Source organism: Nyctibius grandis, chromosome 28 (genome assembly GCF_013368605.1).
Source record: "Nyctibius grandis isolate bNycGra1 chromosome 28, bNycGra1.pri, whole genome shotgun sequence".
Lineage (NCBI taxonomy): Eukaryota > Metazoa > Chordata > Aves > Nyctibiiformes > Nyctibiidae > Nyctibius > Nyctibius grandis.
In genome coordinates, this window is record NC_090685.1 from 1,417,594 (window position 1) to 1,443,976 (window position 26,383).

Below are 26,383 nucleotides of genomic sequence, written 5' to 3' on the forward strand. Positions count from 1 at the left end.
CCTCTGCCAACGGCCCCCGGGCCCCTGAAGGACACCGGCCAGACGCTGCCCGTGCCGAGGCCGGGGAGCTGCGAAGGGCGAAGCTGCTGCACGGAGCCCCTGGCTCTCGCTTTCACATCCCCCCCGGCCCAGCCGGTGCCTCCGGCTTTGGCCGCTCTGCGGTTTGGGGCTGACGCCCTTTGGAGAACACCCGAGCTGTCCCTCTGTTCTGCCAGCGGACGGGCTCAGCACAAAGGACACAGACACCAGGTCTCAAAGATAAGCTTACTTTTACTTTAGTTTAAAGCAGTGAAAGAGAAAGAAAGGAAGCAGCAATAAAATAATAAGGGAAATAACACAGCAAGAACAAACCCAAGCAAGGTAACGCACCTAATCATTACTACATAGAATTACCCACAGAGAGTAAGAAAGATTCATCACCATTTGCCTTAATGCTTTACCACCACCCAGACCCGCAGGCGCTGGGGAGCCCCGGTTGCAGCGAGGATTTGGAGAGCCTTTCCCGGCCCTCGGGAGGTCCTGCGCAGTGCGGCCACGCGTAGGTGAGCTCTCCAGAGTCGCTGTAAGAGGGTCCAGCTTTCGTACGATGGAACAAACAAGCTGACAGAACTTCAAATGTGGAAAAGTCTGGTTTCACTCTGTTAGATGCCACCCAAAGCCCGGCCAGGGCTCGAGGAGGAACGAAGGGAGCGGGTTTATCTATTTGGCTCTGACTACATGTTCCCAGACAAGGCCGCACACCTGGCTGCACGGCCTTGAAACGAAGGAGGGGAGGGAGGGGAAGGAGGGAGGGAGGGAGGGAGGAAAGGAGGAAGGAAAAAACCCCACTCTCTTGCCCAACCTTCAGTCCCTGGCGTGTACCCTCCACCCCTTCATTTTGGGCACACCTCCATTTCCCTCTCACAGAATCACAGAATCAACAAGGTTGGAAGAGACCTCAGGGATCATCGAGTCCAACTGTTGCCCTGACACCACCCTGTCAACTAGACCAGGGCACTAAGTGCCATGTCCAGTCTTTTCTCATCCCAGGCAACAGCTATGAACGCAACAGGTTCAATCAGACGAGAGCTCCTAACAGCTTACTTGTGCAAGTAAAAAACTGGCATCATCTCTTCCTAAGCCACATATTCACCGACCACTTGCGTGTTCCTACTGAAAGTGCAGTCCTGCAACATTTCTTTTATTAAACAAAAAAAATTAAACCATCACTGTCAGTAGGAAATGTTTCCAAACAGAAACACAACAAACGCAGCCCCATTTCCCACAGCAAAACAGAACACAGCTCTGCGAAGGGCACAAGGCAGGAACTCCGTGACGCTGCAGCTGCTCCTCTACAGGCAATGGAGCTTCAGAGACTGACCCAGCTTCTCGGTCTCTGCTGCCAGAACAGCAGCTCTGGGCTCCCTGACCACAGCTGCTAAGGAGTGAGACAGCTCTTGGTGAAGAGCTGACAGCTTCTGGCTGGTCTTTGCACAGCACTCAACATAGTTCTGCTTGTATCTTCGTTCCTGTGACAGCTGCGTCTGCAGGAGGGACACCTGAAAGAGAAAAAAGGCCCAGCTCAGACAAGCCCACGCCGTGAGGACCATCCGGAGCTCCACGGTACCGGCTGGCAGTGAAGACGCACCCTGTAACTCCAGCCCCGACAAACACTTTGTCCTTGTGGAATGGGAAGTAACAGGTTCCCAGCATCACCCTGAACTGAACTCGCGTTATCAACAATTAGAGTTTCTTTCTGGCAGACGTTCACACGTACAACACCAAGACATTCCATGGCTATTAAAGACAGAGCTTCCTACAGGATTTAGCAACCCAACTCTTTTTCTCAAAACAGAGATTTGGGCTCCTGACCCCTTAGTTCCACATGCCTTTTCCTCAGCAGGAGGACCACTGGTTACACCAGGTACTGAAGAACTGTTCCGAGGAGAGCCCTAAGCAGCCAGCTGAGGACCATTCCTTGAGCAGAGCACCTCCATTTCCCTGATGGACTGCTGAGGGAGGTCCACAGTGCAGGCAGACACGACAGTCACAAGGGGAACGGGGCTCAGGTAGTTCTCTCTAGCAACACAACTTCAGACAACTGAGACTTCCTGGTGAAAACATCCTGAAGACAGAACCTGATGGCTTCAGCAGGACTCTTGTCTCACTTGCCAGAGCTAAGCACCATGTACTTTACCCACAGAAATCTTACAAGCATTTGGCCCTCAATGCCCGTGAGGATTCACCTCCTCGGGGAGACCCGGGTGTACCAGACCCACAAAAGCACAGGGAAGAGAAGTCTGGCAACTGCTGCTGCTGCCACAACCACTGTCAAAGGATGCAATAGGGTTCAGTAGCTGGAATGTACATTCTTACACCGATTAAACAAATGTCCATACAGCGCTTAGGGCTCTGACTCGGTCCGATATCGGGATCCTGATCAGTGCAGAATAGCAACATCAGACTAACGATTGCCTGAAGGCCATCAGCTCTGGCACGGCCTCACATCCCTGGAGCTCTGATACGATGCAAGCTCCACTGTTAAGGGAGTCAAGGGAAAGTGGAAAGAGTCAACAAGATGAGTAAGACTCGAGGGGAACATCCTCAGAATATTCTCTATTTTCTGGCCAGTTCCACTCTTCTGAATTCCCTCCAACCCCTCTCCCACCATGGCTGACCTTTAGGCAAGTCAGAGACTGGACCTGGGTGAATGATGCTGTTCGGCCACGGCCAACAGATGTGTCTGACTGGGTATTTGCACTGCCTGGCGTGCTCACTGCCCGACAGCCAAACAAAGCTCGGGCCGTAGCATCGGGCAAAGCTGTGCCCATGGGTACAGCCACAGCAGCTTTTGACGACAGCTTTCCTACTCCTCACCTGGTTCTGCAACTCCGCTAACCGATGACTGCAGCGAGCATGAGACTCCTCCTGTGAAGAAAACACAAGGATTTCTTTTTGGGCTCCAGTCTGGCCAGGGCCATGGTCTATATTCGACTTCTGTTAGGTCTATACTGGAGGGCTGCTGCCACTGGCACCTACCATCGTTGCTCCGTATGGCCAGAGCCTCCTGCCACCAAGTAAGATTCTGTTCTCACCTCTCTAGAAGCAGGGATCTTGTGCTGGCCAGACAGAGAACATCCACAGGCACCTGGCAGTGACTGGCCACGGCAACATCTCCTCAGTCTCCTCCGTTCACGTTCCACCTGCACATTGGATAGGAGAAAGGCTCACAGAAACCTGCCACCAAACAAGAAGCAAAAGGACCTTGGGACATCACGGCGAGGAGATGTCTGCTCAGAGACTGTTAATTGCACCAGAGAACACTGGGGGCAAAAAGCACTCGAAGTAGACTATGGAAGAGAAAGAGCAAGAGGAAACAGTTCCTGACACAAGAGTGTCAAATGTGTGTGTGTGGGGACACTGGGGCACGAAGGGTGGTACCGGAGTGAATGTGCATTTGCAAAGGCAAAGACACACACAGAAGTGTGTGTCTACGGGGGGGAAGCAAGAGGGGGAAGGAAACAAGCAGAGGACTCCAAAGTGCTGTCTGTGGAAATGTGTTGTATTCCAGAGGACCGTGAGGCTTTGCAGAGGCAGCCAAAGCCTGTTTTACCTGCTCAAGAGTCCTCCTGAGCTCAGCATTGAGTTGTTTCAGCTCCATCTTCTCATGTTCCAGCCTTTCAACTGCCTGCTGCAGACATTCCAGCCGCTGCAACAGGAGTCTCTTCTCCGAGAGCCATGGGAGCTGCTCCCCTTCTGCAACAGCCTGCTGGGTATTCAGAGAGGACACTGCGTGAGCTGGTGCCACATACAGGTTAGGAGAGCCATAATCAACACGTGGTGGGGAGAGTGACCGGACCCAGGAAAGGACAGTGCCAAGTCCCTTCTTCTCCTCCTGGACTACAGGCCAAAACACCACACTCTCTTCCTAGGGGCCCTCCTCCACATCACCTTGGAGGAATCCACACAAGTTTGCCTTCATGCTTTTTTTGAACTGCAGCACAAGTACATCCTGTGTGCGCAATGAAGCCTTTAATCTGGTCAGACAATGGTACAAATTGCATTCTTTTTAATACACCGGAAAAGCTGTGCCTCAGAAATCTACATCTCTGAAAGCATCCTCTAAGCACCACGAGTGTAGCTGCTGGTCAGCCATCGTTATAAAATTCTACTAAGTTTAGTACATTAGTTTGGTCAACCCTGCCCTTTCCTTTCCTTGCCAAATCCTATCCATGGCACGTTGGCTAAGCTTGCCTAGATGGGAGAGAACCAATTACCCACCCCCAACGTTCAGGCTTGATTTAATTTTAACAGCAAGCTCTGTAGTTCTTTCAGTAGCTCTGCACTTGACAGACAACACTCTAGAGGTGAATGGTCTCTGGCCAGAGCTGTCCAGACCAGCAAGCCTGCTGGCTGCAGTCATAGTTTCTTTGGCCAAGCAGGTCCCATGTTTACGGGAATAGATATTCCCATATCTTTATGGGAAACATCGTTACAATCCTTCATAGACATTTTAGTGGACCGACAATCAATCACACTGCCTACCTGATGATGAAACCGGTCATTCCATGCCTCACATTGCTTTCTAAGGGATAAAATTTCTTGCTCTTTGTCCTTTAGTGCCACGTCAAGATGTTGCAGAATTTCCTTCTGCTGTTCAGAGTCTCGTTCTTGTTTTTGGAAGGTCTCAATCAGTTCCTTCTGAGATACAATCATTAAATCCTTTTCTTTCAGTATTGCTGTAGTGTTTTCTAAGTCTCTGCGTAAGACACTCATCTGTTCTTCTGTTTTTTCCTCATAGTGCCTTGTTTGTTGCTTTTGGATGCCTATGAGTCTGTCCTTTTCTTTTAAAGTTTCTAAGGTCTGCTCCAGTTGGCCACGGACAGTCCGTAACTGCATTTCCATGACTTCTTCAGCTTCCTGCATTTGCTTTTGTTGTGACTCAAGCTCTTGATCTTTTTTAGATAAAGAAAGTGTCATCTTTTCTACTTTACCATGAAGCTCTTGCAGGTACCCCTCCTGCTGTTCCTTGTGCTGCTGCAAGCGTCTTAACTGATCCCTTTGGGAATCACACTCGCTCTCTCTGTCCTTAAGCACTGCCCTCAGGTGCTCAAGGCTTGCATGCAGGGACTTCACCTGTTCTCTCTCCATTTCCAGTCCTTGGATACGCTGAGTCAGAGATATCACCTCTAAGTTTTTCTGCTTCAAGTTTCCTTTCATGTGATCAAGATCCACCTGCAGATTTCTCACTTGCGATGCACCGTGTTGTTCTAGAATCATCATTTTCTCTGCCTGGAATTTGATCTCCCGGTTCCTCTCTTCCAGCTCTTTGCTCATCTTGCTGACAGCAGTCCTCTGCAATTCTCGCTGCTTCTCCAGCTCCCGTATCTGTTCTTGCTGGGATCTGATCTCCCGCTCTCTCTCTTCCAGCTCTTTGCTCATTTTGCTTACAGCAATACTTTGTCTTTCTTGCTGCTTCTCCAGGTCCCGCACCCGTTCTTGCTGGGATTCCATCTTCTGGTTTTTCTCTGTTATGTCCTTAATAACCTGATCAAGAGCAGTTTTATGCATTTGTTCCTGGTTTTCCAGCATTCTCACGTGTTCCTGGCACAACTTCATTTCTCCCTCCCTCTCTGACAGGATGGCAGTCATACGAGTGAGAGTCTCCTGCAAAGCTTGTCCCTGTGCTGCCTCTTTCTGCAGCATCTGGATTTTCTCCCACTGCGTTTCCACTTCCTCGTTTTTAATTTTTAAGATAGACAATGTGCTATGAAGTTCTTGTTCGAGGCAGTGATTCATATCTGTTGCTGTATTTGCTCGGGTTTCAGAGGCTGTGACTGATTCCTGAAGAAGTTTTACCTCCCATACCAGTTTTTCTTTAACTGCTTGCAGTCTGTCCCATTCATGCTGCAAAACAGTGAGAAAAAGAGTCAATAATTTCCATCTATATACGTTTGCTTTTCGTACTAGATTTGAACTCCTGCTTCAGCAGCAGTCAAGGGCTGCCCCTCTCTCTCTGCCTCTCGGGATGCTGCAGACCTTTCCTTCGCCACACTTTAGGCTGCATCTTTCCCACTCTACTCATGCAGTCCCATCTTCACGGAACTGAAGGGTTGGAAGGGATCTCTGGAGATCATCTAGTCGAACCCCCTCCTAAAGCATGTTGCACAGGGTCATGTCCAGGGGGGTTTTTAATATCTCCAGAGAAGGAGACTCCGCAACCTCACTGGGCAGCCTGTGCCAGTGCTCTGGCACCCTCAAAGTAAAGAGGTTTTTGCCCTTCTCGTCCTTCTCTGAACCTCTTCTAGCTCTAGTGTGTTCTTTTAGGGAGGAGCCGCTGGAACTGCAGCCAGGATTTAAAGTCCAGACTAAGCATGATTTAGGCAGTGGCATGATGATCTTCTCTCTATTAGGGAGGAAGGGAAGAGAGAACAACCCCAACATTTAATTTCCCATCTTGGGGGTTTGGGTTTTTTTTTGGACCTCTACTGTGTAGAGTTTTCATGGTACCATCCTCTAGAACCCCACTGTCCCCTCTTGAAGGTCAGATCACAGTCTGTCATTCTGTGTGTTTGAAATCAGGACTAGTGATGAGTGGAAGGAAGTGGAAAAGGAGGGAAACTTGGTTAGCATTTGCATACTCTGTATCTTCTCAGATTCGGACTGAACCTGTACAAGACCACCCAAAAGCAGCTCTCCACTAGAAAAGGTTGCTCCTCAGAATTATTAACAAAAAATAAGTAAGAAATGGCCCTTTACAGCATCTGCCAGCCTCACCAGGACATCCTCTCTTTGCTTCTCAGTGCTCTCGAGTTTCCTTTCCAAAGACGCCACCTCTTGACGTAGAGTCATACCCTCCTTCTTCAGAGACTCTTCGGAGGCTGCTAGCTGAGATGTCAGCTCTTCCACCTCAAGTAAAACATAACAAAGCAGTCAAAGACTACAGCTTGTAGGTGTCAGCCATATCATGTGCCAGGAGGAAAAGGAAAGACCAACTTTCAATTTCACCCTGTTACGAGAGTACCAGATTCACAATGGATACAGCCGACTTGTTTAAAAATCTAAGTGGGCCACCATGGTCATCTGAAAAAACACCTTAAAAACCAAGACCGGCAGAAATCCATTCTGATGATTACTGGCAAACAGGCAAAAGGACTAGCCCATGTGTCCCAGGCAGCAGCTGAGATTCAGCTGGCTGGTAAGACTCCTTCAGACCAGCAGAGACAGAGACCTCAGTATGACGGCAGTCAGAGGGATTACCCCATCAGCCTGCTGCTCTGCAATGGAAAGGCAAGAAGGGGAGAGACCACCTGTTTGATGACTGGAGTAGCTACTGCTGTTTCGGTCACCTGTTGTTGTAGAGCATCCCTCTGCTGAAGAAGGATAGTCATTTCCTCTTCAACAGCTTGGATTTCTTCCTTGTGCCTATTCTCCACCACCTTGATCTTACTCTGAGTTTCCTGCAGCTCTGCTTGCAGCTTTTCTGTGATGTTCTGTAAACACAAATGGAGAGCAAGCTATTGGGACCTGACATCAGGCCCAGCCCTTTTCTCTTTCTGTCTCAAAATCACATTCATTCAGCCACTTCTTTCTGCTTCTCTACCCACCTCTGCTTCCATTGTAACCCCTCCTCCTTCCTGTTGCTCATGTCTGGAGTTTACCAGGCTCTGTGCTTTCAGTACCTGCAGTAGTCCTTGCCTCCTCAGTCACAGGACTTATGTCTTATTTCCTAGACCCTTTCTGAGAAGAAATGCTTCCTAATGTCCAACCTGAACCTCCCCTGGCCAAGCTTGAGGCTGTGTCCTCTTGTCCTATCGCTGGTTGCCTGGGAGAAGAGCCGACTCCCACTGCGCTACAACCTCCCTTCAGGTAGTTGTAGACTGCACTAAGGTCACCTCTGAGCCTCCTCTTCTCCAGGCTAAACACCCCCAGCTCCCTCAGCCGTTCCTCATAGGTCAGGCCCTCCAGACCCTTCACCAGCTTGGTCGCTCTCCTCTGGACTCGCTCCAACACCTCAACATCTTTCTTTCTTCTTGTTACTGCCCTTCACTCTGTTACCCGGCTCTCTCAGCCTCTCTCCCAGCTTACGCCCAGTTGCCAACGGCCTGTTCCTTCAACCTACCCCACTAGTCAGACTTACCTGCCCATCCTCTCGCTGCTTTTTTGCCTCCCGCCTGAGCTGCTCTAGCTGCTGGCAGGCTTCTCTTAGCTCTCCCTGAGTCTGGAGCAGTGTCTCCAATAAAGCATTCTTCTCACACTCCTTTTCTAGCAGGACCTGCCCAGAAATGAAGAGAAGATGGGTTTAAACTTCCCATTCAAAATTTGTGTGGTAAGACTCAAAGAATGATGGGCTCACACATTCTCAAAGCACTATGCTGCTGGTCTCCTAGGTCATTATCTGCTCGCTTGGAGGCAGATTCCTGAGTGAGACTGGCAGTGTAAACATGCTCCATCCATGACTGCTTCTTCAACAAACTCTTAGCCATCTAAGGATCAATAAAGAGCCCAGGAGAGTAAAAAAACCACACAGATTCTCCTTTCGCAGTCTTTACCTCTTGCTTGGCATCTTCGACTCTAGTTCGTTCCTCTTCTTGTTGAGCTTGCATGGTAGCAACTCTCTGCTCCATATCAAACAGCTTCTTCTCATGCTCCCTTTCTGTCTCTGCCTTCTCCTTTTCCCATTGCTCCAGCATCTCCTGTAGCTCTGAACGGTGCCCTTCCCGCTCGCTTGCCTGATGAGGGGAGGAAAAGACTTCAAGATGAAGTCCCAGGCAAGCTCCTCACAGAATCACAGAATGGTTAAGGGTTGGAAGGCACCTCTGGAGATCATCTAGTCCAACCCCCTGCCAAAGCAGGGTCACCCAGAGCACGTTGCACAGGGTCGTGTCCAGGCGGGTTTTGAATATCTCCAGAGAAGGAGACTCCTCACCCTCCCTGGGCAGCCTGTGCCAGGGCTCTGCCACCCTCAAAGTAAAGAAGTTCCTCCTCTAGCTAGAAGAACTGGCTTCTGAACCTGTAAAAGGAGGATTTGCCTCTTACTGTTTTTGAAGGCTGCCCTCTGAAATACACTTTCCCTTTAAAATCAGTGTCCTAGTGCTATTTTAGTTCTTTGTTGTTTTTTTTTTCCCCTCACTCGTCTATGAACATTAGAGGGACAAACTTCACCAAGTCTATCTTTTGTCTGGCAAGCGCTATTCATGGGATGATTCAAAAGACATGGGCATAAACTGAATTAACAAGTAGACATACTATTGTTATACTCCAATGTTATTTTCACCCACTGCATGGTAGATCCGGTGGGAATTATAAAGAAAACAAAACAAGGTGAAGCTTCATCCCTCCCACAAACCCCCACCTCAGCAGTGCACAGTAGTGGCTTTGTGCCCTCCATAAATCATGTCCTATCAAGGAGCTTAAAAGGAGGGTCAGCAGGTGGAAGAAAAGGAGATGTTACCTTCTCCTCTCTGATGGCTGCCTGTTTCCTAGCACCTCTCACCTTGTGATTTCTCTCTATTCCCAGAGTCTCTATTTTCAAAGCTCAACTCCATTCCATCATTGAAAAGATGCAGATGGACTGCAGGGTTAAGAAAGAGAACAGTACTCCCATGCCCTAGTGACAAGACAAGCCACGAACTGAAGTACCAGGAACAAGGGGCCTGTTGCATATGCTTTAAGCCCAAAGATAGTACCTCTGTCAACCATGAAAGGACAGAAAGTAAGGAACAAAGCCCCCGTGAAGGAATGTTAGGAGTCTACTTCATGGTAGGCAGGAGTCTGGTAAGATCCCACCCCTTTTGCTGCCATGCTTTGGGTGGGGACCACCCAACTGTCTGTTGAACTCGTCTTAGGCCCACACTGAATATGTGGCTGCATTTACTGTCCCAGCATAGTCCTGTGGGTCTTCATGGGCCTTCAAGTATGAGCCATTGGCTCTGCTGCCTGGCCTAGCAATGTGTGGCCTATGACAGATGGTTGCTGCCATTTGACAGGCCCAGGCTATTATTCTTCTCAAGCCAGCCCACAAAGCTTGCTTGAAGAATTCAGAAGCATATTCTTTCCTACCAGGTCTTGAAGCAGCTTGTTTATCTCCACTTCGTGATCAGTTTCCCGAAGTTTGAGGGTATTGTCACACTGATGTTCCATCCGCAAGAGCTCTTGTGCCATGTTTTCCCGTTCCCGCCTCATTAGAGATCTCTCTGCTTCCAGCTCACATCGAAGGCACTTCACTTCCCCTGCAAACACGAGAAACGCAAGATTCAGAGTCTACACAAACAATGTTCTGACTTCACTGGCCTTAAGCCATTGGAATTTCAGTGTAGGAGGGATCTGCCTGCAGCACTGCAGACAGAGAGCTCTTTTTACACCATTTTCCCGAGGCAGGGGGGTCACCGGAAACAAAGTCCACGGGGCTGTCACCTTGTACAACATCCTTGGCCTCCGTCACGGTGTGGAGTTGCATTTCAAGCTGACTCCGGACAATCTCCAGCTGAGATGAGCGCTGCTGAGCCTCAAACAGGCTGGATTCCAGGGTCTCCTTCACTGACCTGCACGTTGTGAATACGGAGAGAAATGAGCTTCTTGCTCCTGACACCCACAGGGAGCTATTCCAGTCAGAAGTGGTTCAACATCCCTACCCCTGAGTCTGGAAAATGGGTTGCATGGAAACTCGTACACAGAAAACCTATTTCTACCGTTTACAACAGCAATGCAGGCCCCTCCGAGGCCATGGCCAGGCTTTCCTTCTGACCTAGCACAACACAGAAAGCCCAGCCGAATTTAATCTCAACAGCCACTGAGATCTTAAATTGCTGTTGCCTGATCTGTGACACACGGGTAGCTGTGCCCACAGAGTCTGTGCCAGCAAGCAAGAGCCCAGCCTATGCTCACAGCCCTTATCTCATCAGCTCTTCCAAGTTGCTCTGCAGGGGGACAGAATAAGAGTATTTCCCTGGCTGACTCGTGACTTTTTGATGCTGTTCATAGTGTAGGTAGAGGTAGGTCATTTTCCAGACTCCCGGTGTTTAAAAGGGACTACAGAAATGCATCAGATGATATAGTAAAACCTCATGCTTGTAGCAGCATTTGTAAGAAATCTGAAGTAGATTTTACCTGAACAAGGACTACCTGAAAGGAGAGACAGGGATCCTTCAGTTTAAACTGTTGCAAGTTCAAGAGAAAGACTTGCCACCTTTCCTTAAGGCTTGCTAACTAAGCAGGCAGTAGCCCAAATGACTTGTCACTCTTTAAAAGGGAAGTTGCAGTACTGACGATGAAAATCATTACATCCATGCCAGGTTCCTACGATACACAGCACTGCCTCACTGCTACAGGGCTGCATTCAGGAAAACATCCTTCAGAGGAAAGGGGCACCTGAGTGGTACAACAATAAACCCCACAACAGTAGGATTTCACTACTTTGATGGACAGTGGTCTTCAAGAAGGAGAACAAGCACATATTTCTGATTACACCAATCTCTGGCAGTCCAAAGTAACTATGCTGCATTTTAAGAATAAATAGAAGTCAGTGTCTAAAAACAGAACAGAAAAGATAAACTATGACAACAAAAGGCTCTGGAAAACAACATCTGGCAAGAATAGTTGCTGATTTTTTGTTATCTATTGCCAAAGGTTCTTCATAACTAATTTTTCTCTTTAAAAAAATAATTTAACCCTTCAAAAAAAAAAAGAGCTGAACATTTGATAATTTAATAACAGCCCAATAATTGACCAAACACAATTCAGCTGGATCAAATAAGAGAAGCTGGAGCTCAGCAGAAGCAGCTCTCAAGAAACAGACTGAGTCAAAATGGTGTATATCAGCCTTGCTAACAACATACTCTGGAGTGGTAAAGCGTAAAAGTCCAGAAGCATAACAAACAATCTCTAAAACATCTCGATACGTTGGGTTGATTTTGGGTTTTTTTTTTCAGAAAAGCAGTACTTGTTCACATTTGATCTTAGAAAGCTGATACAGCAGGAGGACAGACTCTTGTTCCTTCCCTGCATAACTTCTCCGTGATGTCTGTCTCTAAACAGCATGTGGCCAGGAGTAAAAGAACCGGACATCAGTGATGGGCAAAAATCCCCAAAGACTGGGGAGAATTCAGAAGAGGTTTCCCTGCTGCTGGTGTGACCAGCTCCAGGCCCTGCACCACAGGGGACAAGAGTTAGCTTAGAAACGGAAGGCCCTCCAGATTTTCAGCATGAGCCTCTAGCTTCACCCTAAACGGCAGTGTCCTACTCACAATGTCCGTATGCAATGGCCTTGAATTCTGAAGATCCTGTGTCAAACTACTCGATAAGTAAAGGTCTATGTTCAAGTGCACAGAACAAGAAACCAAACCCAGAGGGAAGCCTCAGGCTTCAGTAAACGTCTGCATGGTTTAATCATTATGCAATGCAGAGCCAAGGTACGAGGTACTGAGGAATTATAACTGCTTGCTTTGGAGTTCACACAGGAATGGGAAAGGGGGCATAAACATGAGCCCAAGGCTCAGGAGAGCTTTGCTAGCTTCAGCTGTCAGAAAATAACATTCCAATCATGGTATGCTTTTTTTTTTTTTCCTCAAAATTCTTCCATTTTCTGTCCATGGAAGGTGAAAACATCTGAAAAGCACACGGGACGCAATAAATCATCACGTAATGATTACGACCTTTCTAATTACAGACATCACATACTGTCCTGCCTAGGGTCTCCTCCCTGCCTTTACCTGGCCTCTGCCAGCTGCTCTGAAAGGCCTTCTCTGTCCCGCTCCATGGCTGCCAGTCGCACCTCTAGGGCAGCCTTCTCACGCACCAGCAACTCCTGCTCTTCGGACACCTTGGCCAGTGCTTGCCCTTGGCGAGAGGACTCCTGGCGCAACTGCTCCAGATCACTGCTAGCTGACTCTTGCTGGTGGTAAACCTGAAAGTGGGACAAAATACAGTTAGAGTCCTTTCTCTGGAGTTCTGTGCAGAGCCAGAGAGTGCCACTTCCGAATCAGCCAGAGAAGAAAGAGCTCCTGTACTGTGGGCTGAAAGTTGAAGAGCATCTGCTGTGTGCCCTAATACCCTGGCACTAATACCTTGGGCTGCCAAGAGGCACGGGGATTGTTAACTTGAAAGTGATGTGTACGGCCCTCCTGCATTGCCTGGGACCACACAGCTCCTTCACGACAAACATACCTACCCCAGACTACATGTTTTCATCCAAAAATACTGCATTTCCCAGAACTGCCACCTTGCAAACTAAAATGCTCTCAGAATCTATTCCAGTGATGGAAATGTTCGGGAAAGGTTGAGCAAAAGCGACTTTGCTCGCTGAAGAAAGTGAAAATACACATGGTTTCTCCTTGCAGGAAAAAAAAAAAAGCTCAAAGTGCCACCTACTCCAGTGTGTAAAGCAGTTGGATGCAATGAGGAGATGCTTGGCAGGGAAACAGCCCTTGTGGTGAGCAGTGTCATTCAGGGATTTATGAAAATCGGGCTGATGTGGCCAAAGCGACGGTAGACTCTGTACAGTAGTTCGTGTCAACGATACTGTTGCCTTGTCTTACACAAAGGAGTTGCCTAATACACCTTGCTGGTGTTCAAGCTTGAAGATTAACTGTGATTTTTTAGCTTTTTTCTTCAGTATAACACCTCAGCTGGGTATGTGCTCCAAAACAAGACCATCTAACAGAGAACAGACCATCAGAAACAAACAGTTCCCTCAAAGTTATCCCATAATACCCAAGAGTGTACATTATGAAACTGACCCTTAAATGATGGCAAACTCCCTAGTCTCCTCCAGTGACTTGATTGTCCCAAGCTCTTTTTCCAGGGTACTGAAATCCAGAGTGAAGTGTCTTGTGTGATCACCTATTTCTCATCTTCTTCCTCAAAGCCTAAAGAGCCTCCAACAACTCATAGAAGCATCGAATCATTTAGGCTGGAAAAGGCCTTCAAGATCATCAAGTCCAACTGTTAACCTAACACTGCGAAGGCCACCACTAACCCATGTCCCTCAGCACCACATCTACACGTCTTTTAAATACCTCCAGGGATGGTGACTCCACCACTGCCCTGGGCAGCCTGTTCCAGCGCTTGACAGCCCTTTCAGTGAATAAATTGTCCCTGATCTCCAATCTAAACCTCCCCTGGCACAACTTGAGGCAGTTCCCTCTCGTCCTGTCACTTGTTACTTGGGAGAAGAGACCAACCCCCCCTCGCTACACCCTCCTTTTAGGTAGTTGTAGACAGCAATAAGGTCTCCCCTCAGCCTCCTTTTCTCCAGACTAAACACCCCCAGGTCCCTCAGCCACTCCTCATCACATTTGTGCTCCAGACCCTTCACCAGCTTTGTTGCCCTTCTCTGGACTCGCTCCAGCACCTCAAGGTCTTTCTTGTAGTGAGGGGCCCAAACCTGCACCCAGGATTCGAGGTGAGGCCTCACCAGTGCTGAGTACAGGGGGACGATCCCTGCCCTGTCCTGCTGGCCACACTAGTGCTGATACAAGCCACGGTGCTGTTGGCCATCTTGGCCTCCTGGGCACACTGCCAGCTGATATTCAGACAGCTCTTGACCAACATCCCCAGATCCTTTTCCAAATTTTCAGCCACAAAGTTGCATGCATGTCTTAAAATACAATTTCAACAATTTCAAGGTGTCATTCCTATTCTTAGCAGCACAAGACAGCAGACATTGACTTGCAGCCTTGTCCCGCTCTCTAGGCTCAAACAAATGGACTTTTGAAAGTCGCAGGCTTCACAACAAAAAGCATAAATAGAAACATGCAGCCCTGGGTTTTGTATCTCAGAGAAAGGATTCAGAGCTACACAGTTCGTTTCCTTTGCCACATGTGACAGTATTAGTCTCCTCAGATTCATGGACAACACAATCATCTCTTCGCAGCTTATCAAAAGCCAAACAAGAGGCCAACACAGACAGGTGGGTTAAAGGAACCTGTAGAAGCAGAGGACAACTCAGAGAACTGCAGAACAGCTCTGCAAGCCATCAACACCGTTCCAAAAAGAAGCAAACAAAGCCTGCTGACCTCCAGCACCACCAAGTGTCTCCTTGACAAAAACTCTGCAGAATCCAACAAACACAGCTTCACTGAGCCAAGCAGCCAAAAGCCCACCCAGAAGCACCAGGTTTTTGGGCTCACCTGACTGAGTTTCTCTTGGGTTTCTGCCTTCTCCTCTGCCAGTATCCTCAGCTCTACCTGCAGCTCCTCCTCTTGCTCCTCTGCTTTCTTCAGCAGCTGCTCCAGGTGGGCTTTCTCTGCACAGAGCTCTTCATTTCTTCTTTCACACAGGGTCAGCTTCTCCTGGTCAGAGATCCTTGCTCTTTCCATCTTGTCCACTTTGCCTGACAGAACGTCATTCTCTTGCTCCAGCTACAAACACAGAAGCACGGAGGAAAGAAAATACAGTAAGGTTTACTATGTAGAAGTTTTATCTTGGACAGAAAAAGGAACAACATTTCCATATTCAGTCAGTCATACTGTTGGAAGGCAAAAAGTCTCAGAAGAAGCAGCAGCTGAAGACCAACACCTGGCAAGATCTCTGGCAACTCTGCTCACCTGCAGCACAAGCTTGTTCAGTTGCACTTTATCCAATGCAAGGGCTTCATTGATACTGCTCATCTTTGCTGCTGCAACACGCAGATCAGCTACTTCACCACTCAGCTGCTTCTGAGCCCCTGTCAACTCTGCTACTGACTGCTCTGCCTGAAGAGACAAAAGAGCAACATGACACCAGAGGCAAGAAAATCCCTGACTTCAAGCAGCAACTCCACATCCCCTGCGTGTCTCTCACATACTCCCACTTCAGTGCTCCCAATAAGCATGGGGGGACTAACTACCCCAAAGAGCCTGGGTGGGCTGATCACCACTCACCGAGAAGGAGAACAACATGGTCCTTGTCTTCTACTGCCAGAAACAGCACCTGTGCTGGTCTTGCTATCACAACTCCCTCTCTCACAAGTGCTGCCTAGGAGTGAGGTGACCATACCTTCTCCAGGGCCATGGTAAGCTCCTGTTTCTCTTGCTTCAGCAGATCCCTCTGAAGGTACGATTCCTCCACTGTCTCTTTCGCAAGCACCAACTCACTCTGTAATAATGAAAGTCTTCCTTCAAGTGCAGCTAAGTCCTTCAGCCTAGGACAAGGGGTAAGACAAACAAGTTCTTAATGTAAAAACATTCTCATTTCCAAAACCAAGAGTACATCCTATGTCCCAGATAGGGCAGTTTGAATGATTTCCAACAGCTTTCTAGTTACACCTAAAGAATGCTCCAATTTCCTGACCAGACCTGCATCACTCTTTGTCATTCCTGTAGGTGAAACGGTTGTCATTGAGAAAGTAAAACAAGCTTCCAGAAATCACAGAACGTTTCCAAAAAGTTCTGGTACTCTCAACAGCTTCCTGCCTGTTACTTCTCTCTCACTCCTTTTTGATACATTGCACACAAGACTTTCCAAAGCCCTTCTTCGGGTAAGACGGACTTTGTAAGTCCAGATTAATATTCCCACAATTACTCTTGCCTTCAGCAGTGAAAAGATGGAAGACCCTGCAATCTGGGGAGGAGATGTGTATGAGTTGCCAATCCAATAATCATAGGATCACAGGACGGTTCAGGCTGGCAGGGACCCCAGGAGGCCTCTAGCTCAATCTTTAGCTCAAAGCAGCTGGGGTCAGCGATGGGATCAGTCCAGGTTGCTCAAGGCTCTACCCACTTGGGTCTTCCTAATTGTCAGGGGTGGGATCTGCACAACCTCTATGAGCCACTGGTTCTACTGCATGATTGCCTCATGGTTCAATTTCTTATTCTCCTGAAATCCAGCCTAAACCTCTCTTGTTTCAGCTTACGCCCGTCATCAAATACTCTGCTCAGGTTTGGAATGGTTTTTTTAAAGGGTCATAAAGAAAGTACGAGGAGGCAGCTATGCTGTATGTCAGCACGCAGCCAGACCTGCCCACGAGATCCCTTCACCCTTCTACGCTACAAGCGATGAGCATGCAAAATTCATTCTTTTATGGTGGGCCTCCTGAAGTCCTGCAATGCCCACCCCTGCCCAGAGAAAGCTTTAACGCTCACAGGAGCTCCTGGTCACGACGTGCTCTCTCCATCACCTCTTGCTGCTCCACCTTTTCCCCGTGGGCTGAATCTTCCTTCAGCTGCAGTTCAGCGTTACTTTGACGCAGACGTGAGGCTTCTTGCTCCGTTACTTCAAGCTGTTGCTGTAGCTCTTCCCTGGTTTTCTCGAGGTTTGCACAGTCACTGCAGAGACAAGGCTCAGTTAGAAGAATGAGGAGGCCCAAAGAGCCACAGATCCCCTTTTCATCATTCCAGGATGGAGTTGTGGGGAGCACGGTAAGGAAGAACTTGCTCTTCCCCTCACAAGGTAACTGAAGAGGGAAAGAGAAAGGAAGGCAGGCTTTTGCCTTCATTCAGGGAGAAGCAGTGGCTAGGGAAGGCCACCCAAAGAACACCATTCAGAGAAGCACCGTGTCGACAGGGAGGCGTCTGGTATTCCAACATCGCTCTCAGTCTCCAAGACAGCCTTAGGATTCACAGCAGAGCATGAAAAGCAGTGACAGGAGGATGCTGAAGTGCCAAACAGAGGCATACACATGGTAGGGCAGGCGAGTTCTGTGCCCATAACACCTCTGAACTCCCACAACTGGAAGCAGATTGCCTCAGGAACACAGGAGGAGGAGGAAACACTCACCTTCTCAGTGCATCTACCAGAGACTGGAGGTGCTGCTGGTGGCTGCTGGACATCTTGCATTCCTCCTCCAGTTGCTCAACCCTTTGCTGCAGCTTCCTGCACTTCTCTTCCTGCTGGCTGTGCTGCTGCTGCAGGAAATGGAGAGAGTCCTGCCTGGCAGAAAGCTCTTCTTTTAGGGCCTGCAAGGAATGGGCAGGGAAAGAGCACAAACAAGCAATAAGGAGCAGGGAAGATGGCTCCAGATAGCTGGGAGAAGCAAGCAGAGAGACAGCTCACCTCAAGGCAAAAGCTGTGATGAGGGGGTGGAGATCAAGGAGAGAAAAGCAGCAGAACATAGAGCTGCTGAGACTGGCAAGGCAATAGGGTACCAAGGGTGGCAAGGCTAGAAAGAAACTGGCTAAACTGGCTAAGGAAATGGAAAGGTTTCAAGCCAAGGGAGGCGTTAACAGCTGAGCCTGTGGCCAGTGCTGAAGACAAGCAGAAATTCTCACCTGTGTTGCTCCTCGCCTCCTTGCCAGTGCTTCCTGAACCAATACAAAGGCATGCTCTGCATCGACGGAGCTCGCGCAAGAGAGGATGTTGCTAGACTCTGCGTGCTGGGAACTGTCAGTGCAGATGATGCTGACCATGCTGTCACTCTCGTCTAACACCACCTGAAAGCCCACAGCAAGCTGTTACTCTTTGCTCATTCTACTTGCTTTCCTTTATCTAGTTCTCCTTTTTCACCCACTTCACCCTAGAGTCATTAAAAGCTCAGCTCCCTCATTTCTTCCGTCTACAAAGAAGTTTTGTCCCTGTGGCCACAACTGCTCCAGGGATTTCTGAATACAGCTACTATGAACAAGAAGAAACAAGTGGCAAGAGCCTGGAGGCTGCCTGAACACTCAGTTTCTTGAAGCTCTCAAGAATGATTTTGGTCTCCTTCAGCTTCTTAGAGCCACATCCACGACCACCAGATCAACAGTGGAAATAGCAATGAAAGGAAACAGTAACGCTGCCCAGGGAAGAAGGAAGCTGAGGAAGACTGGAAAACAGCAATGAAAAAGCTCATGTTTATAATTACTCTGAGCAGTAGCACAAGAGGATAAAAATGACTACATAAGGGGAAAGAACTGAGTTTGTGAGAGGCTGTGTAAAAGATCTCATGATTTAAGCCCCCTCCATAGAGTGAAGTTTAGGGCTAAGTCAAAGTTACCCCTAAACAGTCAGATCAGCTGCGATTCTGGGGAGATAATAATGGTCAGTGAATGTAGAGTGAAGGAACAGAGGTGGCAAGTGCATCGATTGAGTCAGTGACCTTTATAAAAATGTGAAGAACAAGGGAGTCGCTGCTCAAGGAGGGTGGGGGAAGCCTCCAAGCAACACTGGAATACAAACGCCAAGTAGCCAGCTCAGAAAGCAGGGTCCAAGAGAGACCTTAGCTGGACGGTGAAGGCAAAGGTACTGAAACCTCTGGCGACTCAGCTCAAGTCTCCCAGGACAGCCAACTCGGAAGTCGTAACAGGTTTTATGTCAGAAAAGTGGTATAAAAATTAAACAGCCAGTAGCAGTTAACACAGACACTATTCAACACATCCATCTATTCCCTGGGCTGCTCTGCTGCCTTCCTCAAGTACTTTTAAATCCAATTTACAGGGACGTGGTCCCAACTCTGTACTCACCTCAGTTATATCTTTTATCAGCTTTTGGAGGGAAAGATTCTCTTCTCTGGCACTTTTAATCAATGAAGCTTCATATTCTCTCTCTAACCGACTCGCTTCCTGAGAACAGAATAAGGAAAGGGTGGGCAGGGGAGAGCTGCTCCCCTCTGGAGCATTCCCATCCTCAGCAGCATTGTCATGCCAAGAAGCCTCAGCCCTAGTCATTCCAGTATGCTCCTTCCCATAGCTATTCAATTTCTTCTTTGCTAAAACTAACACGAGAAAGACCAACAGCTAGTGTTTATAGACTGCTACGAAGCTGCCAATTCCAAGGAGCTTTGAGCCCTAGGGACTTAAAGTCACAGGCAGAACAGCATTGGTGCAACCTCCCTGAGGAAGACACCTGAGCTGTCTGCAGCTCCCCTGCCACTGCCTGCCCCTGGACTGACTCCACACGTGCCAAACGCACAAGGAACATTTTGGCGATGTGCCTGATGTTCCCGTACAGTCAGCATCTGCACTGCTCTTTCTCTTGAGGAAGCCACACCTCTCTGTGCTCAGGCTGGAGAGCAAACACTGGGCTATCTCCCAGATAAAGCTAAAACATACTAGAATCTCCACAGTGTCGGTAAGTGTTCTCACGGTCTTCTCCTTCTCCTCGGTCTGCTTCTGAGACTGTACAAGCAAGGCTGAGAGCTTCATCACCCTGCGAAGAGAAGGTCCACGTGCCATTCCAAAAGCATTGCACACCATCCCCTGTTCAGGAGCTAAGCAGCTCCCAGAAGCATAGCAGAGAAAGCTCAACCCAGAAAATACAGCAAAGGCAGCGTTCATCTCTACAGGTTAATACGCTTGATGTGGCAAAATGGCACTTCTTGCCCCAAAGGCCTTCTGCACTCAGTCTTACAAGGAATAGTCAGCACAGAGGTGCTACATGGCTTATGATGGCCCTGGGCAAATTCCTCCCACCTCCTTTAGCACACCCCTGGGGAGCAAAAGGGCTGTACAAGGGACAGAGCTCTCTTTATACTGGTCTCAATTTCTCACTAAGAATCGCTTAACAGCAAAAACATTGTCATATGCAATCTCTTTTCCAGTCTTGTCTTACTCAGAAGAGCTTCTGGCAGTCAGACATTTTCCCCCACCCTTTCTGGTGAAGTTTGACCAGGGACAGAAACAAGGCTGTGCAGAATGGGTGTGGTTTACATGTGAACACAGCCCATCTAGGAGTCCACGAAGCAGCCACAAAAGAGAATGTCAGTAATAGCAAAGTTTAAAACACATTTACCTGTCTTGAAGCTCCTTCTTCTCCAGGTCCTCCTTGACTTGGAAGCACATCACTTCCTGAGTCTTCTGGCTTACTTCCTGTCCCGTGTGCTGCTCTGCCTGATCCTTCAGGACAGGTCTGCCCAGAGCGACGAGCTCACAGAGCTGTATGCTGGAGTTCAGACGGGAGCAGCTCACAAGTATAGATCCAGAAAGCCTCATCTGCTCTGCCTTCAACTCTGACAAATCTCTGAAGGAGAATAAAGAAAGAGTTAACGTTCATAATTGTGCAACAGTAAGAGCTGGCAGGAAAAATGACATCTTCTTTGTTGGGCACAAGTCATTCAGCTGACACTTTGGGATCAGGACACATCTCGACACTTGAGCAATGAGTCTACTGGATAGTTGAAGAATGAGTCTGTTTTCTTCTCAGAGATATATGGAACAGCCAGGTTTGAAGGACCTCTAATCACTCTTATTAACTGTTGCTCCTGCTCTACCTTATTAACACACTCTAATTATCATTAATAGATGTAAGGAATTTTACCAGGGTCCTCTGCTTTTATACCTAGGGGATCAGCCTTAAGAGACCTATCATTATCAGCACTTGGACTGCTAAGAGGATCCTGACAATACCTACGTAATAACCATTTCAGGAAGGTGGTGTAGGAATAAGCCTAAAATGTTGTCACAAAAAAGCACAAATAACACAAGAATTAAACAGTAGGTCAGGCGTACTCTACGCATTGAGGAAGGCTTATCATCAATAAGAGAAATGGCTGACAGTAACCCTGAGTTTGAAATTGCATGCTGACACCAGAAGAATGTACTATTACAGCTACAGGATTTTTGTTTGCGTAGAAGGCAAGTGTGAGAAAGGAACCTCAGAGAGCCCAAGAACAAGAAAACAATCGTAAAAAGAGGTATCAGACTAAGCAAAATCAATTGGACACGTGCAATAACAGGGCAGAGAAGCTATTCCTTCTCTCAACAATGCTGGTACAGGAATAAGTGGACACAAACTGACCAGAATAGATGTAAGCTGGAAATGAGAAGGAAAAAATATATTCATGAATGATCTTTCCATCGGGAGCAGTGGGTAAACAAAGCCAGGGAGATTTAAGGCAGATTTCCATCATTCTTCAAAAGGGACCGCTCTGCATGCTGCACGCGTAGCTCTGGTGAGTCTCTTCCAATGTGTCCACGTACGCCTGTGTCTGTGTTAATATGCCCAAACATCACCACAGTCAAGTTCATCTGTTCAGGGCCTCTGCATTGCCTATAGCCCGAGCCCCTCAGTTTTAGCTGAAAACCAGCATCAAACTAAATGACTCTGAGAACAGCCTAAAGGTGGCTTCACGGCATTGCTTCACACCACCACAGGACAAATCGTATCTTTAGCCCCAACTATCGGAACTTTGAGGCTCAAAAAGCAGGTGTGAAGGGAAGCTACGTTTTTTCTCCAAGAGGTCTTGCCTGAACTCCTACTCACCGGTCAGTGGCCGTCTTCATTTCCAGGAAATGACGGCGGAAGGTCACCACCTGGCGCCACAGGCTGAGCAGACGGCTATGTTCACCCCTTAAGTAGCTGTCATAAAGCTAAACGTGCAAAGACAAAAAGAAATGCCAGTTCAGCCTTCACTGTCACTGCACAAGTCTTTCAGATAGGAGAGACTACAACCACCATCACCAGGTCTCCTTTACTAACTATTCCAATAGGGACACCAAGGACTGAAGAGGCACCACACAAGCACCCTCAGCAGACCTGCCACCTGACTTCAAAGGAGGGAACATCCACACTTCTGCTGCAGGAGTGGACATCAGCAAACCAAACTGATGGTCATTCACCATCGCGCCTCACAGAGGTGTCTAATGGTCTTGGTGGAGGAAGACAAAAACAAGCCCTTCCAAGACCACTGCCGGATTTGCTTACAACAGGCTATTGCTACGGGAGGCCCGTCTTCTTCTTCTGTTGGCTACCCTGAACCTGAAAGCACACAGACCTCTCCGGTCTCCACTGCTGCAGACAGAGAATTAGGAACTATTAAAAAAGACAAGCCTTCAAGTGTGCTGCCCTACAGTGCCCAGCAACAGCAAGCATTTGCCTTTAACACCCAGCAGTATGGTCACAGCAGGGGGGCACCTTCCACCACCACAATGTGCTGACGCTCCTCCATCTCACACCCCTGCCTTCTGCTCATCAACACCAATACATCCGCAGTGCAGCCACAACTCTCACACAGCAGGTTCTCTATGCCAGAAATAAAATGCATTCTCATGCCACTCTGGTGTCACGTCTGACATTCCCGTAGCTCGTCCTTACCTCATGTTCACTGCGCCATTCACTCTCCTTCAATTCCAGCTCCTCCCGGGCCCTCATCCAATCCGCCGTCAGTTTCCCAACATCTTCCTTAAGGGCTGAACTCACCTCATTTGCCTCACTGAGCTGCTCCCGCAGGAGCGCGTTCACTTCTGCCAGATCCTCACACCTTGGAAAGGGAGAAACAGCAGTGAGCTCACTGAACAGCTGCTGTCCACGAGCACCATTTTCCAGCTCCCTCAACACTGAGTTTGTTGTCAAACTGAGCGGCAATAGAAGTGCTGTCTAGGATTAACTAAGATCTCTCTGTGATGGCAAACTCGTTTGCTTCTCCTTGCTTTAAGCCTTCCATTTCCATCTGCAATTTTGGTTTCCCCTTCCTCTTCAAATCTGATGACGCCCACAGTTAACGCCTTGCCTCCCCTTCATCCTCTCTGATCACTGCGTGCATCACCTTTCACTAGCATTGTCCCGAGTCACTCACCTACGGAACCACAGAATAAGTTAGGCTGGGAAGGGACCTTTGGAGGTCACCCGCAATAACCCCCCACTCAAAACAGAGCCATTCAGCACACAACACTACTCCTGCACCCCAGAAAACACATCGTGGACCTTTCTCCTTTCAGAGCGGCTTGCCCAACCGCTACCCTTGGGGAGACTAGGCAGCACTGACAGCTTTTCCCTCACTTCTGTGAGCACCCGGGATACCAAGTAGGAGGGATCGCTTCTTCCTTGTACCTTTGCTGCTCCTCTTCCACCTGAAGCAGTGCCTTCTCCAAGCTGTGGTCTGCTGTGCCTTCCCACCTGCCTGCAAGGGATCCCTTAAGAAGAAAGGAAATGTTTAGTCAAATTCTCGTCTTCCCTTCACTACTGGTAGCATCCATCGCTTTCCCCTCCATTTCTTGGGTATCTCAGGAGATCGTGGCTTCTTCCAGGCATAACGGCCGTGACTATGCAGAGGAAGGGAGGGGAAGGGTGTCACTCAATGCGAGTAGCTCTCCTCGGCCTCCACTCTTGCACTCTCACAGTGAGGTGTCCTCAGCTCATGACTGCGAGTGCTCACTTCCACTTGAAGCCTGGGGATGCTCTCCTACGCTCCTGCCCTCTGTTTCCTGGGTTTACTTTAGCCGTGAAGCACAACGAAAAGCACAGAGCCAGCTCTCTATGTTGAACACCAGCATTCTTGCCTTCCAAAATGTTACATTTCAACCGATTCTTTTTCAGAGACAGCCAGAGAACGTGACAGGCACTGTGGCCCTCTCCTGAGACCTCGGACAAAATGTTACTCCAGCAATAACAACTCTTTCACAAAACTAAAATCCTTCTTGATAGAGTTTGCTGGACTGGCATTTCTGGGACTACTGGCTGCTCTGGGAACGGCAACTGGACAAAACACAGTGACGGGCAAACTCAGAGAGCTTCTTTAAACCCTCAGGCAGCCAAATCTTGCTTTCCTCTGCCCTTGCTTTGGGGAGCTTTTTTTGGCTGTGTTAGTGAATGCTACATGTCTTTAGTCAGCAACCTGCACACTCACCCCTCCTGCTTCCACTTGCTGCTCCAACTCTCGACACCAAGTCCGGTACTGCAGTACCTACAGGGATACACAGGATGAAGATGAGCGACTGCAGCTTGTAACAGACTCGGCACCTCCGGCATTAGCTTTTCTCTAAGTCTTTACGGCCCAAGCACAGGACTCTTCCCAGTGCTGCTCCTACACTCAGCACAAGTTGTTACGACACAGGGAAGCTTCCCTTGATCTCATATTAAATAAAGTGAGACAGGGTTTCTTTCACACATAGTCCTAAGACAGCCACAGCAAGCAGAATGAGGAGACGGCCTGAGACAGCCGTGCCCGGCCTATGGCCACCCTGTACCCCAAAGCAGTATTTCCCACGAGCTAAAAGTCCAGTGGGCCCTCGACGTTAGAGAGACGAGTTTCCAGAATTGCTTTTCAATATTCAGCAACTCGAGCTGGTTCTGAGCACAGTCCTGCTCAGACACTGCACAACGCGGCTGTCTGCTCAGCTGCGCAAGACAAGCACGGGCCAGGGAAGCAGCACGACCTTCCAGCAGCGCCGGGAGCACCGGGCCGGGCAGGACACGGCCTGCCCCGACCCTCCGCCCAGCCCCGGCCCCCTCCCCGCTGCCAGCACTCCCGCGCCCCGGCCCCACCAGGCCAGAGCCGCCCGCCTCTGCCCGGGGCCGCCCAAACCCACCCCCGCCGGCTCCACGCCTACCGCCGGGACAGTCCCCCGGCCCCGCCACCACGGCCCGGCCCCGGGCAGCTCCCTCGGGCCGGCGCCCCCGCTCCTCACCTTCGCCTGCAGCTGCCGCACCAGCCCCGCTTGGCGCTGCCGCGCCTCCTCCGAGCTCCGCAGCCGGCGCTCCAGAGACGCCTGGCTCCGCGCCGCCATGGCTCGCTCGCGGCCTGTCCCGGCGGACCGCGCTCAGGCGGCCCCGGGCCGCGGCCTGGCGCCTGCCGGGGCGGGTGGAGCGGCTCCCCCTGCCCGCCGGGCGCCGCCGGCAGCAGGGCCGCGGGCCGGGAGAGCCGGGCTCGCTCGGGGCCGCTCTGGGGCGGCGCTTCCCTTCTCGCTGCTCGCTGAGGGTGCGGCGCCGGGCTGCGCTGCTGCTGCGGGGGAGAGGCCGCCCCGGCAGCGCTTCGCTGCAGCGACTTCTCCTCAGAGACCGTCACCGGCCCCGGAGCGCGCCCGCAGCCCGCGCACGAGAAGGGGCGGGTGGGAACGGCCCCGGCCCCGGCCCGTGGGGCGGGGAGAGCCCGGGGCGAAGGGGCGGGGGGGACCGCGGGGACAGCAGCGAAGGGCCCTCGCCCGGGGAAGCCACTGCACAGCCGGAGCTTTCTCCTCCCGGCTCAGACCGCAGCCCTGCGCTGCCCGGGGGCTGGAGCTCCGGTCGGGAACGGGAACCAAACGTGGAATTGGCGAATCATTTTCTCTCTGCTTTGCAGCAGCAACGGCCCAGACTGCCAGCAGCGAGAGAAAAGCTGGGATGGGAGAGAAAACTTCACCCACACAGGACAACGTACTCTGCAAATGAAGATTTATTTCAGGAGCTCATGCAGAAATACAGCACGCACACAGGGCTCAGTCCCCTTTGCCCAGACCAGTCTGTTACGTGAATTCCCTTAGGAGCAGCAAAATAAAACCAAAACCCAGGAGTTCCCTAGTGGGAGTGCTCATCCCTCCTCCTCTGTCACAGTGCAGGTGTCTCCTGCACCGCGCTGGGAAGCCCGAAAGCCCCAGCAGTCCCGCTGCTGCTGGATCTGCTCCAAAGGCTCTCTGGGCAAGCTGGTGTTTTATACCTTCCAGCTTGGGAGTCTGGTCTGTACCATTTCCACAAGTCAGCAGATTCTGACAATGCTGCCAGACAAAGATGATGGCTGCAGGAGACAGCCAGCTGCAGGTGATAACAGCTGCATCATGGCCCTTTAGCTCCTTCTGGCCACTTGGGCTGCCTACCTGGTGCT

General features: G+C 49.7%; 1 protein-coding gene across 2 annotated transcripts; it reads right to left on the reverse strand.

The window, feature by feature from the left end:
• Positions 1 to 252: 252 nt before the first annotated feature.
• CEP250 (centrosomal protein 250) lies at positions 253 to 25,355 on the reverse strand. 2 transcript variants are annotated; one of them, XM_068419560.1, is made up of 26 exons: positions 25,215 to 25,355; positions 24,434 to 24,490; positions 23,638 to 23,720; positions 22,903 to 23,068; positions 22,072 to 22,178; positions 20,602 to 20,829; positions 19,923 to 20,019; positions 19,335 to 19,433; positions 18,165 to 18,326; positions 17,674 to 17,852; positions 17,040 to 17,222; positions 15,955 to 16,099; positions 15,525 to 15,671; positions 15,108 to 15,338; positions 12,690 to 12,883; positions 10,396 to 10,523; positions 10,042 to 10,211; positions 8,532 to 8,711; positions 8,120 to 8,254; positions 7,329 to 7,472; positions 6,757 to 6,888; positions 4,525 to 5,886; positions 3,593 to 3,745; positions 3,075 to 3,182; positions 2,857 to 2,907; positions 253 to 1,538 (listed from the first exon to the last, which is right to left on the reverse strand). In XM_068419560.1, the coding sequence occupies exons 1-26, from the start codon at positions 25,311 to 25,313 to the stop codon at positions 1,332 to 1,334; spliced, it is 4,947 nt and encodes a 1,648-aa protein (XP_068275661.1). In that variant the 5' UTR covers positions 25,314 to 25,355; the 3' UTR covers positions 253 to 1,331. The 2 variants fall into 2 exon arrangements, with proteins under 2 accessions (XP_068275661.1, XP_068275660.1); XM_068419559.1 differs by having other exon boundaries at positions 3,593 to 3,748.
• Positions 25,356 to 26,383: the final 1,028 nt, after the last annotated feature.